The sequence below is a fragment of the Serinus canaria genome, chromosome 11 (genome assembly GCF_022539315.1).
Source record: "Serinus canaria isolate serCan28SL12 chromosome 11, serCan2020, whole genome shotgun sequence".
NCBI classification, from domain to species: domain Eukaryota; kingdom Metazoa; phylum Chordata; class Aves; order Passeriformes; family Fringillidae; genus Serinus; species Serinus canaria.
In genome coordinates this window covers 18,744,114-18,761,109 of record NC_066325.1, presented here as the reverse complement: position 1 = coordinate 18,761,109, position 16,996 = coordinate 18,744,114, and the positions used below count along the sequence as shown (strand labels likewise).

Here is a 16,996-nt window from a genome sequence, read left to right as displayed (position 1 = left end):
GGGAATGGTTTGGGGTGGAAGGGACCTTAAAGATGTCCCATTCCAACCCTCCTGGCTGGTGGTGGCTCATCCCAAAGCATAACTCTGCTCAGGTGAGGGGATGCAGCCCATTCCCAGGCAGGCAGGTCCCACCCAGCATTCCTGCTCCATCCCCCCAGAGCAGCCCTTTATGCCAGCTTTTGGGAAATATTCCATGCTTTTCCCCTCCTCAACCACTCCCCAGCCATTTGGTGGGTAGCTCCTGGTGCACCTGCTAAGAGAGGTGTCACCAGTGCCACTGCAGGGGTGGGAAAGTGGGACATGGAGCAGGACAGGCTGGCAGGGCCCCACCCCGGCAGCTCCCAGCGCTCCGCTCCCCTCTCCCCACGGCAGGAATATTTCCCAGCCCGGGCCAAAAAAACCCACTTGCCTACTCAGCCAGTGCTAACAATGCAAACACTAATTATATTTCCCTCACCTATCAAAGGATGATTCATTTTAGGTGAGTGGGCACGGAGATTACACAAGATGAACAGCACCGTGCGACCGCCCGGCCCTTTCGGGGTAGCCCTCCCGAGAAAGAAGGATTTAGGGAGAGTGGGACATTCAGGATGGGGACAGGACTGGCAACAGGGTGAGGCTGGTTCACAGCAGGCACCTTCAGCCTGTCCCATTCCCTCAGGGATGCTGGGCAGTAGGTGCCCAGGATGGGGCTGGCCCCATCCCAGAGCCCCTGTCTGGTTTAGGATCCCAGTTGTTCAGCTGGGAAGAGGTGGGAGGAGGAGGAAGACACCATTGCTAGGGATGGAAAGGGCAAAAACAGATTTGAGGCTCCCTTCAGCCACCCCAGCTCACCCACCCCCACCAAAGCCACGATGGTTTCAGCAGCTCAACCCAAACCCAACGCAGAGGATTCCCATGGGAATCTGGAGCTACAACCCCAACTGTCCCCGGGGTGAAATCACGGAGATCCCCAAAGTATCCCCAGCAGGAAGCAGCTGTGATGTCTCCTGGCCTCCAGACCTGATCAGAAGAGGGTCTCCAACCCTCTGCCCCAGGTCCCCCAGCTCCTGCCAGCATCCCCAGCCCCACAGAGGCGCTGATCCCTCAGGTGGATGCAGCCCCTTTCCCAGGAGCAAGGGAGCAACTCCTGCTCCCACTCTGGAGCTGGGGTGAATCAGACAAGTGCTTCAACTCCAGCGCCCGAGCCAGGCAATCCTTGGGAGCCTGCTTTATGTAATACCAAGTGCTCTGGAGTGGGGCAGGAGGTTTTTTGGCAGCAAGACGAGGCTGTACCAGCAGTGCTGGGCACCTCTGAGAGCGCGAGGCCACGGGGACGGAGCAGAGGCCGCGTGCCAGCCGTGCCGGCGACGCCGGGCGAGGCGTGGGCTCCTGGGAGAGCAGCACGGATGGACACGGATCCCAGGGCTGGGGGAGAGGGGTTTGCTCTCCCTGGGGGTCAGGGAGCGCGTGGGAAGGGCGTGGGGGGCTGATGGCGTGGGGGGGACGGGTGTGGGGCGCGCGTTGGGTGCGGCGTGGGAGGTGTGAGCTCGGCAAGCTGCGCGCGGGGGCAGCGCTGCCTGCGGGGCTGGCGGGAGCCCCCGGGCCACCGTGTGCCACCCCCGATGCCCAGCACGGCCCAGAGTCCAGCAGTGACACCAAGGGCCCTCCCAGCGCAGCGCTGGGGCAGGGCCAGGGTGCCCTTCCCCCTGCAATGGGAAAACTGGAGGAAATCCGTGGATTCTGGGGCTCCCCGAGGCTCGCTGCGCATTTAGGGCCCCATCTCCAAGCCAGGGCTGGGGAGCAAAAAAAAAAAATTATGTGCAAGGGATGAATATTTATCTGTGGGTGGCAAGTGACAGATGCTGGGGCGAGGATTCTTGGATACTTCAGTTTGCTGGAGGTAATAACTGGAATAGATTAATGAGAAACATCCTTCCCTACAGTTGCTTCCCCGGTGCCACCGCTCCCGCACACAGCAGCCTCTGGGACCCAAACACACAAAGTTCAGCAAGGCTTGGTGTCCAAAAAGGCTGGAGATGCCCAGCTTTGGTGGTTTCCACCCAGAATGGAGCCAGGCAACTGGAAAAGGGACGTGGCCTCTGGGTGCTGGGAGCTGAGTTGGTGAAAGTGGCCTTGGAGATGGCTGTGGCCCAGCTGAGGTGGGGGAAGCATTCACAGTGACCAGCACTCTGCATTCCCCCAGCACGGCATTCCTTCCTCCTTGGAAGGTTTGCAGAGTCCCAGGGGGAGCATTTTGCCACAGACCCTGCCCTTTCCCAGCACTGCTCCCCTTCCCTCCTCCCGAAATCACAAACACGCGACGTCGCTTTTGGGTCCCCGAGCACCGGGAAGCCAGGCTGGCCTGACAAGATGGAAGGAAAAGCTCTTGGCTTCTGGTAGCTTCTCAGAAAACGCTGAAACTGCTGCTAAGCCACCCTAGGGTGGGGATGCTGCCCAGGTTTCCCTAAAAAACGCTGCGCTGCAGAGGATGGGGAGTGTGCCGGGGCGGGGGCACGTGCGTGGCCGGGGACAGGGCCAGCCCTGCAACACCCAGCCCTCAGAGACCTGTAGTTAGTCCAGACTTGTGTCTGTCCTCCCTCAAACCTCCCAGGCAGGGGCTGGGTGCCAGGAGGAGACAGCACCCACGTTGGGAGCAAGCAGAACAACCCCCCCCAGCCCCTCCTGAGCTCCTTGGATGTGGGAGACGGCGACGATTCCCTGCCCAAGCTTTATTTTTGACTGAAGGACTGCTGGGATTAATCCATGGCTTCCAAACAAACACCCGGCACATCCCAGCTCAGTCCCCAGCATCCTTCCAGGCAGCTGAAACAAAAGGTTGCAGCTCTCTTTTTCTCAGGGAGAAAACAACCGGCACCAAATTATCATTAAAAATCCCGAGGTGGTTCCGCCTCTCCCTGCGAGAGCACAAGAAAAAAGCAGCTGCAGGTGAGGTTTAACCTCCCCTCCCTGTGCAACCACAAAGCAGCAAACTGGGCTTTCCAGAGCAAGGTCTTGCAGCACCTTTCGGCAAGGCTGCCATGGAGCTCCCCGACGCTGCAATTTCCTCACCGGAGCCGTATGGAAAACCATAACATCCTAAAAATAACTCCAGAGCCTGCTTTAGGAGGCCACCATTCCCGGGAAAAGCAGGGGCCAGCGGAGCCCAGTGCCCCCCAGCTGCTGGCAGGTAGGCCTGCCTCGGATTATGGTGGCAATTCCCATGGTGGAAGTAGCCCCAGCCCAGGAGAGAGGATGATACAGCCACTTCCAGCACGGCGCCAGCTGTTTCTCCCCGTTCAGCCCTAAAGCTTGTTAGCCCAGCAATTTTTTTGGGTTTGATCACTCCAATTGGGTTTTCTTGTTTTTCCTCTAATCCCAGTTTCCCCTCAGCATCTCGTTAAGCCGTGTTGACGGCAGAGAAGAGCTCTGGTGATCCCTCTGAGCCCCTACGCTAAGCATTAAGCCGTAAACTAGGAATGTAAGACTCTTGTCTGAATTAAAGTCTTTTCCCTGGCATCGTTGAGCGTGGGGCTGACTTTGGAGGGGCTGGAGGAGGAGCAGAGCCCCCCAGCCCTGGAGCTGCCCCATCCACCCCGGATCCCCCCACACACACATTCGCCTCCATCCTGCCCCGAGTTGTTCCCATGCAAATCCTACAGGTTCCAGTGGTGCAGTCAGAAGTGCCAATCCCATGTGCAACTTGGGTTTGTCCCCAAGGCCTGGTCCACCCCGTGCTCTGACCCCTCTGGGCCGGAGCTGGGCGTCCCCCCACCAGCACGGCCCCTTCCACATCCCAAAAACCTGCTTGAGGAGAGGAAGGAGGGAGGACCCAGCGCCCAGAGACCCCATGGAACATTTGGGGCTACCTGTGGCAAAGAGCTGGGCTGGTGCCACACTGGGCTGGTTCCTTCTCTCCTGCAGGGTGGGAGCATCCCTCGATCCAAGGCAGCAGGTTGCAAACTCCCAGAGTCCAACCCAAACCCCGCTTGGGAGGATCTCCCCACCACCCTCCAGCCCACCTGCCCCAGCCAGGAAGGGATCAATGCATCACCTACCTCCATCCGAGTAGGTCTCTGTCCCGTAGCCATCCTGTAATCCATTGCTCCAGGTGCCTTCGTACTTGGCCCCGTTTCCAGTGCATTCCCGGACCCCGTACCGTCCCTTAAATCCATGGGTCCACTCTCCTTTGTACACCCACTTCCCTTTGCTCTCCATGCCAATGCCATGGCGCTTGCCCTGCGCCCAGGTGCCCTGGTAAGTGTTGCCACTGGGCCAAGTGTAGACCCCCAGCACCTCAAAGCCGTGACTCCAGGAGCCCGAATATTCACCTTGACCCTTCGGGCCGGTACAGATTCCATGGCCATGAGCCTTTCCGTCCTCCCAGCCTCCACAGTACGACCCTCCATCGTCAAAATTAAACCTTCCCCCACTGGACATGCATGTAATTCGGTTTGCAAATCTCCCAAAAGGTGAAAAAAAAAAAAAAAAAAAAAAAAGAGGGAAAAAAAAAAAGAATAGGAAGAAATGCAGGAAATAAAATGCGAACGATGACTTGGGGAAAAAGAAATAAATAAAAATTAAAAAAATGAAATCAAATCAAACTCAATTGAAATCATGCACCAGATCCAGGGAGCTGCTTAAGCCAGTTTCTTGTGATTATTCATTCTCTGGGAGTATGTTGAGGATCAGTTCTCTCTTCCCCTGCTGTGGAAACAGGATCATTAAAAAAAAAAAAAAATAGCAGCAAGAACAGCAGCAGCTATTGGATTTTGGTGCAAACGACTCCACCTAAAAACCATCCAAGGCAGGGAACGGGGGTGGGGGAAAAGGAGAAAAAAAAAAAAAAAAAAAAAAAAAAAAAAAAAGAGGCCAAATGCCAAGAGAAGGGAAAGAGGGAAGAAAAAAAAAAAAAAAAAAAAAAAAAAAGGGAAAAAGCGAGCGCTGGGCAGCCCCGGGGGGAGGATGCTCAGAGCCCCCGCGGAGCCCCCCGCCGCCGGCCGGGCTGGCTGGGGCGCAGGGCCGGGGGCAGCGGCGGGCGCGGCGGCATCGCGGGGCTCGGCAGCAGCAGCGGCAGCAGCAGCAATGCGGTGCCTCCTCCGCCGCCCTCCCGCACGGCTCCCGGCCGCTCCCGCACCGCGCACGCCCCGCGCCCCCTCCCGCCGCCTCCCCCGCGCCGCAAACCTCAGTGCCGGGGGGCCGCGCTGGCCGCGCCCGGCCGAGCCCGCATCCCGACCCGAGGATGCTCGCGGCGAGCCCGCCTGCCGGCCCCGGGGGCTGCGGGGCGCTCGGGGGGCCTGGGCTCGCCCCGCCGCCTCCCCCCTTTCCTCGGCGGCTCCCTACGGGGATAAATTCCGCTCGTTAATGAGCAGGATCCTGGGCTTTCTGCTCTGCCTCGGCTCCCGGCGCTGGGCTCAGGGTGGATTTAAAGAGACAGGAACTGCGTCGCCTTCGCCTCGCAGCCCAGCAGGGCCGCAGCCCCCCGCAGCCTCCCGGGATGCTCCCGCATTTTTATTTATCCCTCCGGCTCTCCCCAGCCCGGCCCCGCCGCTCGCCCGCGGCTCCCGCGGGGCGGAGAGGGGCCGGCATGCCCCGCCGGAGCCGGGGGTCCCCGTGGGCAGGTGGGTGGGAGGACACCGGGAACGGGCCGAACGCCTCCAGCGCCGGCTGTCCGGGCAGAGCCCGCTCGGTGGCGGCCCGGGCGCGCCGCAGCTGCAGCAGGGCTGTGGTTTATTGATGGAGAGGCCGCGCTGTGCTTCGCTCCGGGCCGGGGGCAGCGCTCCGGGCTGGGTCCCGATCCGCTGGACTGCTGCTCCCCTCCCTCCAGCACCGCGCATCCCACCGGGCTCCTCCCGACCCATCGGGAGGCCCTCCGCGCTCCGCTCCGCAGATATTGGGGTTTTTTTCTCCCTGGGTTTTTCTCCCTGGGTTTTTTCTCTCCCGGGATCCTCCCCAGGCTCGCGTTGTGCCCCTGGAGCAGGCGGGGTCCGGCTCCGCTGGTGCATCCCCCTGGATCGGAACGTGCCGAATCTTTTTGGCACCGGGATGCGTGTGCGGGTCCGTGTGCCTGCAAATATCGATGTATTTGTGTTAATACCCCACGGGATTCACACACCAGTGTTAAAGGGGGAGCTCTGCTGGAGAATGATTTAAAAGATGCTCACAAGTGCTTATAAAGCAAAACCTGGGAGATGGAGGCAAAACTCAGCTCTTCCCCAAAATCTTGGATTTGCATCCTGCAACCAGCGTTATTGGAGTGGGGGTTTTGAGCCAGACCCAGCCTGGCCAGGACTCCAAGGAAAATAAAACCAAACCAAAACAAACAGTGTAACTGCTGGTGATGGAAACCCGCGGGATTTAGGCTGTGCATCCCCCTGGAAAGGCTGCCTGTGCTGGTACCTGCCTCACTGCCCACCCACCGGCAACTTTCAGGCTGTGTCTTCCCACTCAGTTGTTTTTGGTTTTGTTTTTTTTTCTCTCTCGATGCATTTTCTTGTCCATCCATGGAAACACATCACCACCCTCCTCTGGAAGAGAACCTTCCTCTCTCTCTCTCTCGCTCTCTTGGAGCTGAAGGGAAGAGATGCAACTGGAGTGGGTGGAAATTTTCCCACTGAAGCATTTCTTTCCAGTAGAAAATGTCTTTTCAAACTACCCCGAGTCCTTTGTGAATGCAAGAACTGTGCTCATTATACATTGGGGGGCTTTATTGTTTCCTTCCCTAAAAATCCCACACTCCAGGTGCTGCATTTTTTGGCAACTGCAAACTCCCTTTTTTTTTTTTTTTTTTTTTTTCCACAGAGGGAGAGTTTGGGTGGGAACCCCCAAAGTTTCCAAGAAAAACACCAGAACTGAAGTTGCTTAAACACATATAAAAAATTTGGCAGGGAACAAAAGAAATTCCAGTCCCCTTCTGTTGCTTTCTCAGTAGTTTTAGACAGTTACAGTCGTTTTACATGTTAATTAGCCAATTAATTATTGTCCAGCTGTTCCTTTGGGGGGATTTGGTGGGATGGAGGGATCTCAGGCAGGCACCAAGGTGTGACACCCCTCTGACCAACGTGGGATGCTGCTCCTCATAAAGCAGCTGCTTAAAATAACAGCAAGTTTAATGGCACCTGGTGAAAAAGAAACTTCCAGCAATCTGCTGAGTGAAGGGAGGAGAATGGGATCTACTGTTAGGATGGTGTGTGGCTTTCAAATGAGGGTTATTTTGGGAACAGCACCTTTGGAGCTGAGGAATGGGCAGGTTCCACTCTAAAAATGCATCGAAAAATCTTCTGGTCACGAGCTGATTTAGGGTTCCTGGGGTGTTCCCTGTCTGGCATGGCTGGAGCAGAGGGTTTGGTCAGAAAGGGACATTCTGGTCATTAAAGGGTTTAAGGTGGGCTCCATAAATTTCCAAAAGCCACATTAGGAGGCAAATAAAGCAGATTGGAGGTGTCCAAGGTTGGATGGGGCTTGGAGCAAGCTGGGATAGTGGAAGGTGTCCCTAAGGGGTGGAATGAGCTGAGCTGTAAAACCCTTTCCAACCCAAAGCTGAGCTGTAAAATCCCTTCCAACCCAAAGCATTCCACGATTCCCTGATGGTGGGAATGCCAGGTGAAGGCCTGCATGAACCCTTACAGTGCCAGGGTAATCGTGGTGTGGTTTATCCCCAAATGAACCTGCTTTTCCCAGACTTTCTCCAAAGTCAGGGTTTAGTTTAAAATAAAAACTCCTGCCCTAGTGAGCAGCCTTGGAGATCCTCTCCAGACCAGTTCACATTTCTTCAGTGCTGCTGATGTGCAGGAGGCTGAGGGAGAGGAAATTCCAGATTGGATTTCACAGCAGCCCCGAATGCCGGCGGGCTTTTCCCTCCTGCCATGCCAGGTCAGGGAAGCTGGGCTGCAGGATTTCTCCAGGAGATGGGACTAATTGCAGGGACTTTTCCACCACAGGATACAGATGGTGTTAGATAGGGCTGACAGGTTTCCTCTTTAAATACCTGGTGCATGTGTGGATGAGGAGGTGAGTGAGATGAAGTTTGGGATAAAAAAATACAATAAAAGGCAAATCAGCTTCTAATAAATCACTGAGCGTGGATGGGGGAAGAAAAAGGAGGAATGGGCAGTGGGAGCAGTGGGTGTTTTCTATCCATGGTGGAAATGCAGAGCTCCAAAGGAAGCAATTCCTGGGGGTATCCTTGCCAGCCAAGCTGGGGGCACCAGGCTGGTGATGGAAAGGAGGAGGAATGATGCAACTAAAAAATAAACAACAAAAAACAAAACAAACAAAAAACAATTGGGAAATTGACAGGATACAAAGAAAAACAGCCACAGCAAAACAGTGGAACAAGGTGGAATTGCTGAAGAGAATCCTGGAATCCCGGGATCCCAGCCTGGTTTGGGTTGGAAGGGACCTGAAAGCCCATCCAGTTCCACCTCTGCCATGGCAGGGACACCTTCCCCTGTCCCAGGCTGCTCCAACCCCCTCCAGCCTGGCCTTGGGCACTGCCAGGGATCCAGGGGCAGCCCCAGCTGCTCTGGGCACCCTGTGCCAGGCCTCACCTTCTTAGTATCCCACCCTAATCAGGAATTCCTTCCCAACATCCCATCTAACCCTTCCCTCTTTCAGTCTGAAGCTGTTCCTCCCCTGTCCTGTCACTCCAAGCTCCTGTTTAAACTCCCTCTCCATCACCTCTGGGATCACTGAGCCCAGCCATTAAATCCACACCTTAACCCAGCTCCCAGTGCCTCGGGGTGACAGGGAATTTTCCTTCAGCCCCGTGTTCTAACCACCCTCTCCATTTGATTTCCACTCTGCTTGGAGGTCCTGCCCTGGCAGTCCTGACTGGCATCCCGCTGGGATGGGCTGGGAGCAGCTCTGAGTCATTAACAACAAGGAAATAAATGATCCAAAGAGTTTCTGGATCAATATCCTGGGAAATAAAGCATGAGGCAAGAAGGGTCTGCAGCAGGGACTCGACACATCCTGCTGCTTTAAGCAGCCACATCCATGATATCTAATAAAAACCTTGGGATCCCTGGGGAATTCTGGCTGAGCAGTGGATGCTGGAGGTCCTGAGCTGCCAATATTAAAATATCCTTAGAACTTTGGGGGGAGGGGGAAAGATAATATCCTAATGGAAAAAAAAGATTGTCTCCAGCATGAGGGAATTCCACATTTATCCTCACTCTGGCAGGTGAGGGTGGATTTCTCACTGCACCAGGCACGGGCCTTCGTGGCTTGATTCTATTTGTTATGTGCAAATGAAGTAGAGCTTAATGTATAAAAATCTACATATTTACTTGCCACTTTAAAAGTGAATCAGAAAATAATTACAAGTCAGATCAATTCAGAGAAGGACTTTAAGCGAAAAATGTGCTGAAAAGAGAAAAACCTTTAAGAATATTTTATCCAAAAAGCAGCAACACAAGCAGGAATCTTTGTTAAAATAACCAACACCACTTGGAAAGGAAGGGAAAGAGCTGCCAAGACTGACACACAAAATATAAACACACAAAAGGAAGGAAAGGGAAACTGGTTGTAATCAATAAAGCTCAGAAGATGGGGAAATGAAAGACAGAAGGATATTTTCCGTGAGTTCTGAGCAGTGGGGTGATCCCACACAGAAATGGGAGGGTTATCAATGACACAGCCATGGCAGGAATGCTCAGTGAGGGATCTATCCTGGTGTTTGGTGGGAAAAAAGACAACATGCTAAGGAAATCCTGCCCAGGAGAGCCCAGGAGCATCCAGCTGATGGAGCTCAGCGGTTTTGAACCAGCACATCCAGATAACTTGAGATGGTTGTGAAGGAGGCGGCCAGGGAGCTGTGGGGACAGTTCATGGTGGTTTCCAGGAGGTCTTGGAAGAGCCAGGGGAGTGCCAGAGGACTGGGAAAGTCCAAAGGACTGGGAAAGTCCAAAGGACTGGGAAAATCCAGAGGACTGGGAAAAATCCAGCCCCAGGCTCCAAGGGGGACAGGACACCACAGGATTGAAGTGTTTAAGGCTGGGAGGTTTCTTGGGCAATTATGGAACCACAAAGGCTGAGCTGGGTAATTAAAAGAGGGTGGTATCATTGGTAATTAGAGAGGGTGGTGTAATGAGTGGCAAGGAGGAGTCTGAGGGAAAAGGCAGTGGAGAGCTCTGGCTTTCACCTGCAGGGATAATCACACCATGGAATTCCTCAGCCTTCCACACAGCCCTGGGCTCGGTCCCTGCCTTGGAGGGGTTGGGAAAAACACCAAATCAGCAGGGCCTGCATTAAAGAAATTAAACTGCAAAAGGGAGAGGGCTCAAGGCTCAGCTGGGAACAGGGAGGGAGGCACGGAGCAGGACAGGTCTGGGATGGAGTGACAGGACAAGGGGGAGTGGTTTTAAACTCAAAGAGGAGAGGTTTAGATCTGATATTAGGAGGAAATTCTCCCTGTGAGGGTGGGCAGGCCCTGGCACAGGGTGCCCAGAGCAGCTGTGGCTGCCCCTGGATCCCTGCAGTGTCCAAGGCCAGGCTGGACACCCTGGGGCTGGGGAAGGTGTCCCTGCCATGGCAGGGGGTGGGGCTGGATTGTTTTATTATCCCTTCTAACCCAAACAATCCCATGATTCTGTGACTGAATATCCTGCCTGTGCCACCTGCATGGAGCCAAAGGCTGGGGCTCAGAGCAGGCAGGAAGAAAAAGGAGGGGTTTGCTCCCTGCCTCCAGCTCAGAGCCCTGCACAGAGGGACTCCCCAAAAAACACTTCTCTGGCAGCACACAGGGCTGTGGAATCCCTCTGAGATGGGCTCCAGCTTGACACAGGAATGGATGTTGTTGAGTCAACAGGGCTTGTAACCCTTCTGGGGACTGCTCACCTTCCACTCCGCTCCTGGGATTGAACAGGTGGTGCAGCCACCACCGAGCACAAGAGCCAAAACATTCCCAAGGTCTCCCACCATTGGATTGAAATGTGCAGCTCTGGAAAGCAGAGTTTCATTTTTGCTTCCTGCTCCATCCCTCCCCCAGTGAACTGAATTCCAGGGGTGTAGCATCACCCGATGTTGCCCCTAAGTTTTCTTTTCTTCACTTGGTCTCTGACTAAATGACCCCCAAACCAATTAAAGCCCAGGAGGATGCTGCAGCAAGCAGAACTGCTGCTAATCTTCCGGAAGACTGGAACTCAGGGAAGTGATTGAAATGGTGGGAAATTACATTACTTGGACGAGGCCAGCCTTGGAGTTGTAAGCAGCATTTTTCTTTTTTAACATGTGGCTGCTTCAGTGCTAATAATCTCCCAGGTCAGGAGAAGCCAAGACCTGGGTTAACCAGAAAGGAAAACTCCTGCGTGTCCTTGGGTTTTTCTGTGCAGAAGGAAGAAGAGCTGAGGAGAAAAGGATGAAACATTTGGCACTGTGCAGCAACCCTGGAAGGGGAAATGGGTTTGCAGGGAGAGGAAGGATGGGGCTGGATAATGGGCATGTTCCAGGCATGTGGGCAATAAATTACCTCAGTTGTGCTCCCCGTGCTGGGCATGGGCTGAGTGCATTCCCTGGTCACTGCCTGTGCAGCATTAACCTGCTGCATGCAGGATGTGGCTGTTTATCCTGCCAATTACTGCCAATCTAATCAGCTTCAGCCGGGTAAAAATAGAGCCAGTTTCCGTGTGGAAATCAAGAGGCACAAAAACAGCAGCAAAGAAGCTGATCCTGATCAGCCAGGCACACGGGAGGGAAAGGTTTGCAGCAGGAAATGGGTTGGGATGGTTTTTCCTTGTGGGCAGGTGGATCTTTTCCCTCAGGGCTGGGTTTTCCCCAGCATCCATCAGGCAGCCTGAAGGAAGGAGGTGGGGAATGTGGGAATAACTCACAGGCAGGCTGAGAGCTCCTCAGACATGGATGTGCCATGTGCTGGCAGGAGGGAAGGAGCAGGGCTGGAATCAGCTGGAAGGGACACACCAGGGGAGGCTGATGCATGGAATGCAACCCTGGAATGGTTTGGGTTGGAAGGGATCTTAAAACTCATCCCATCCCTGCCAGGGACACCTTCCACTGTCCCAGGCTGCTCCAAGCCCCAGAGTCCAACTTGGCCTTGGACATTTGCAGGGATCCAGGGGCAGCCACAGCTCCTCTGGTCTCACCACCCTCACAGAATCCCTCCCTAAAATCTGACCTAAACCTGCTCTCCATCAGCTAAAAGCCATTCCATGATGATGGATGGATGGATGGATGATGGATGGATGGATGGATGGATGGATGGATGGATGGATGGATGGATGATGGATGGATGGATGGATGGATGGATGGATGGATGGATGGATGGATGAGGGATGGATGGATGGATGGCTGGATGGCTGGCTGGATGATGGATGGAGTGGCTGGCTGGATGGATGGCTGTGGCTGGATGGCTGGCTGGCTGTGCTGGATGGCTGGCTGGCTGCGGGCTGGATGGCTGGATTGGATGGCTGGCTGATGGCTGGATGGCTGGCTGGTGGATGGCTGGCTGGCTGGCTGGTCTGGCTGGCTGGCTGGCTGGCTGGCTGGCTGGATGGCTGGCTGGCTGGCTGGCTGGCTGGCTGGCTGGCTGGAGGCTGGCTGGATGGATGGCTGGCTGGCGGGATGCTGGCTGGCTGGCTGGCTGATGGCTGCTGGATGATGGCATCGCGCTGGCTGGATGGCTGGCATGGCTGCTGGCTGTTGATGCTGGCTGGCTGGATCGATGGATCGATGGATGGATCGATGGCTCGATGGATCGATGGATGGATGGATGGATGGATGGATGACTGGATGGATGGATGGCTGGATGGCTGGATGATGGCTGGATGGGGATGGCTGGATGGATGGATGGATGGATGGATGGCTGGCTGGCTGGATGATGGCTGATGGATGCTGGATGGATGGATGGATGGATGGATGGATGGATGGATGGATGATGGATGGATGGATGGATGGATGGATGGATGGATCGATGGATCGATGGATGGATGGATGGATGGATGATGGATGATGGATGGATTTGAGTTCCTGTGTGCTCTGGAACACCCCAGCAGCTGTGTTCAATACGATCAAGCTGCTCTCCCATGTCAAGGGCTCTGAAGGAGGTATCAGCCAAGGAGAGGAGGAGGAGGACATGGCTCTGCAGGTGCTGGGATCCTATCCTCCTTCCCTCCATCCCTCTCTCATGTTTGCTGAGGGACAGAGGTTCATTTTTTGTGATCTTGGAGAGTGAAAAATAAAACCAATGGAAAGCAATGGGATTTCCTCCCAACATGCTTCGTTTGGCCTTTCACTTTTTACTGGATCACCCTCCAAAAAATGAGTCTTGAGCTGTCTGTCCATTACAAACCCCAGATCCATCTCAGGCAGGACACAGGGAGTGACCCCTCTTTGCCCTTCTCATCCCAGCTGGAAAACCCCTTATTGCAGGGACGTGGCTTCCCCAGCCACCCCCATCCCCCTGGATGTCCCACCCTCCTCCCCTGCCTGGAGCTCTGGGACACCCCTTGGCAGGGCACAAACCCCAGGGTGACCGATTCCCACAGCTGAAAGGTGCCTGTGAACAGACCTGAGGCAGCCAGGCTTGCCCAGCCCAAGGAGGGCCTTCATTTCAGGGCTCAGCATTCCCAGTCTGGCCCGAGGAGCGGGAACGCTGCCCATAATTAAGGGACATCTGTCACCCTGTGTTCCTGCTGGGATGGTCAGGAAATGCTGACATCATGTGAGGAGAAGAAACCTGCTCTGGAGCAGGGCTTGGCATGCTGGCTTCCAGCTCCAGCCCTGCCACGGGCAAAGGCTGCTCCTGCCCAGGACAGGGAAGGGCTGGAGGAGCTGCTGTGGGGCTCATCCTGCTCTCCCAGGAAGGGACACGTCCCAGAGCTCTGCCAAATCTGGAGAAAAAGCCATTTCTGCTCCCTCTGCCCATCCTCAGCTTTGAGACAGGTTCAAGCTGCATGAGGTTAAGAAATAAACAACTTGGAGGGCGGTTTATTTTTTTTTGCTTTGAGGGCATTCGGGGTATTTCCTGCCATGAGCTTGGGGGTTTTTTTTGGCTTAACAGATACAAGAAGTTGGGATTTTTAAATTCTGAGTGTTTTTATAATCTAGAGAAGTTGAGGTTGTGGCTGCCTCATCCCTGAAAGTGTCCAAGGCCAGGTTGGACTGGGCTTGGAGCACCCTGGGATAGGGGAAGGTGTCCCTGCCATGGCAGGGGTAAAATGGGATTTTTAAGGTCCCTTCCAATCCAAACCATTCCAGCATTCTGTGATCCCTAAGAACTCCTGGACTGTGGGAGCTGGGATTTACAAGTATTGGACAAATGGATTCTGGGTTTGTTTGGTTTTTTTTTTTTTTTAATTATTTCCTCAAGCTCCCAGTGGGCTGAATCCTCAAATGTGACATCTCTGATGGGGAAACTGAGGCAGGACACACTCAGTCCTCTGGTCTGACCCTTTGCAAAAGGAGCTGCTCTGACCCTTGGGATTAGAATCTGCTCTCAGAGGAAGAAATAAACCTCCAGCAAGTATTCTGGCACCTGATGAGAAAGCAGGGCTCCCTCTCTCAGTTTAATGGAGCTGCTGATGGACGAATTCCTGTGTGAATAATGAATGTTTGGAAATGCTCTGAGCACTGTAAATGTGAAGGACACTGTGATTTCCCTGGGCTCTGAAAGCCAGTGGCAGGAGTTCCCAGAATTGTTTGGACTGTAGCAATAGGGATTTATAATTCATAGCAAAGAAGAAATGTCTCTCAGTGAACCAAGAAGACACAGTGATGTAAAAAAGCTGATGTTACTCGTATTCTTTTCTTATGAAATTCTGTCACACAAGAGTGGTCAAAGATCTTTTTTTTCTGGGCAGATAAATACCTGTGGAAGGATTTATTCCATATTTGAAGTAGGTTTTCAAACAAGGTTTCCTTCCTGCAGCCTGTTTTGTAGGGATTTAAACAGATGCACACTTCAATCTGGAGTGTCATGTCTGGGCTATCCAAATGTGAGAAATTCCTTTGCTCCCCAAAAGCCAGAGCAGAAAGTTATGCTACACATTTCATGCATTGGGTTTAAAAAAAAAAAAAAAAAAAAAAAGCAAAGCACAAAACAAACCCTCAGGAAACTCCAAGGCAGATTCACAGGGTTTCTAGATCTGCTTAAGGAATCAGCAAGCAGGATTCAGGAGCAGTGGATAACAGACTGTATTTCATGGCACTATTAACATGGGATAATCCAGGAGGAAAAGAAAGGGTGAGGGATAAAGGAACGTCACCCTACAACAGTGAGACCTTCAGGAACGAAGCCACGAGAATTCTAAACCAGATTAACTCAGCTGTCACTGTCAGGCACCAGCACGGGCACAAAGCAGGAGCAGCAGGGATGGGAAGAGGAGGATGCTTGGATTTTCCCTGGGATGAGATGCACACCTTGGTCCTGCTGACACAGAGGAGCCCAGGTGCTGATAGATCCCAGGAGAAACCATTTTGAAGTGAGGGAACTTTGGGATTTGGGCTGAAACTCCTCCCAGCCATGGTGGGATGAACAGAGCTCCCCAAAAGGAGCAGAGCTTGAGGCTGCATCCCCTGTCCTCATTCCCTTCACACCCAGCTTCACTTCCAGCCAGGAATACCATCTTCCCTGGGCTTCCACCTCCTAGAGAACCTCTTCTCACAACCACCCCAAGCTCCTCTTTTACCCTCTGCTCATAATCCCCAGCATTGTTTGAGCTTCCCTTCAAACTTCCTGCATGGTTTGACAGGATTTTCAAGACCTTGTGAATTCTGGCTGGTTGATTCTGGAGATCTCAGGGTGAAAGGTGGTGCCAGATGAAAACCTCCTCCAATTTGTCACTTACCTGGAATGCCCCATCTTCATCAGGAGACAGGAGCACACAGGGGGATGAAATTCTAAAGTAAGGGGCCCAAGTCAAACTTTGGAGTGAAAAGCCTCCAGGTTATTTGTTGGAAGAGCAAATTTGGAAGGAACTGGCTTTCAATCTGCCTGCAGGCACCCAGCTGATTAGCAGAGCTGCTGAGCACTCAGATTTGGCCTTCAGCTCTGGATTTATCGACCCTGAGTGCTCACACACAGCTCTGGAGTGCTGCAGAGCAGCCTCTGCTCCTCCTGGCAGCACCCAGCCCTGACACCATCCGTCCCCAAATCTCCGTACAAGCCTCTCAAATTCCTGTGGGGCAGAGGGATACATCCCAAAATGAGGAAATCACATCCTGGGGAAAAGCAGAACCATCTGAAATGAAACCCTGGCCCAGCTGAAGTCAATGAAAGTTTGAACAGGGCTGAGGTCTCGCTCTGTCTGCAACAGGAGCCTGCTCCAGTGTCCCAAAAAACCTCCTTAAACAAGAGCAGGCTGCCCGTGGTTCTCATCAGTCTCAAGTACTTCCTATGTTTATTTTCTTGGCCCAGCCCCAGCTTTGCCAGTTGCTGCTCTGTGCACTCTGCTGGCCTGCGCTCCCTCCCCTGTCCTCACACGTCCTGCCTTCCCTTCCCATCCCAAACTGCTCTGCCGTGCCCCTCCGAGCCCTGATCCCACCCCATCCTCCTCCCCAGACAGCTCTGGTTTATATTTACTCCCCAGAATGCTTTGGGATCATTTTGGGAAGAAGGACTCCCCAGCAGTGTAAGATGAGAGCATCCACTGGTGCCTCTTCCCAAGAGGATGTGGCTGCAGCCCCAGATCCTGCTGTTCCCATCCTGGGAAATCAGGGTGCTCCCAGGGATCTGGGACCACAGACTTGGGGACAGACAGGGTTTCTTCTTGTCCCTTGGCCCCAGCAGCAAGGAAACAGCCAGGGTTGGGCAGCCTGTGGTCTGTCCAAGCTCCACATGTGATGCACTAAATCCCTCCTCGTGACACCAGGGAAGCCACCAGGACCAAAAAGGGGGCACAGCCAACAGCAGCACTCAGCCAGGCATGGTTTTATTGGAAAACTGCTGTCCCACACAAGCCTCTTGCTCCTTTACCATCCCTGCTTTTCTGTCTGGCAGCCAAAAATCATTGCCAACGCACGTTGCTGGCTTTTGGGTTCAGAAGCACCAGATCCCTCAAAA

The 16,996-nt window shown here is 53.9% G+C and overlaps 1 protein-coding gene across 2 annotated transcripts in view; it reads right to left on the bottom strand.

Annotated features, from left to right (window-relative positions):
• Positions 1-4,763, bottom strand: part of JPH3 (junctophilin 3) — a 44,892-nt gene extending 40,129 nt beyond the window's left edge. Inside the window, exons 1-2 of one of the 2 annotated variants that reach the window (XM_050978877.1) lie at positions 4,038-4,763; positions 2,778-2,897 (exon numbers count right to left, since the gene is read on the bottom strand). In XM_050978877.1, coding sequence (XP_050834834.1) covers positions 2,836-2,897; positions 4,038-4,419 — 444 coding nt within the window. In that variant the 5' untranslated portion in view covers positions 4,420-4,763 and the 3' untranslated portion in view covers positions 2,778-2,835. Of the gene's footprint in view, positions 1-2,777; positions 2,898-4,037 lie in introns of those variants that run through there. The other variant, XM_009090776.4, reaches the window with a different exon arrangement.
• Between the last annotated feature and the right edge of the window lie 12,233 nt (positions 4,764-16,996).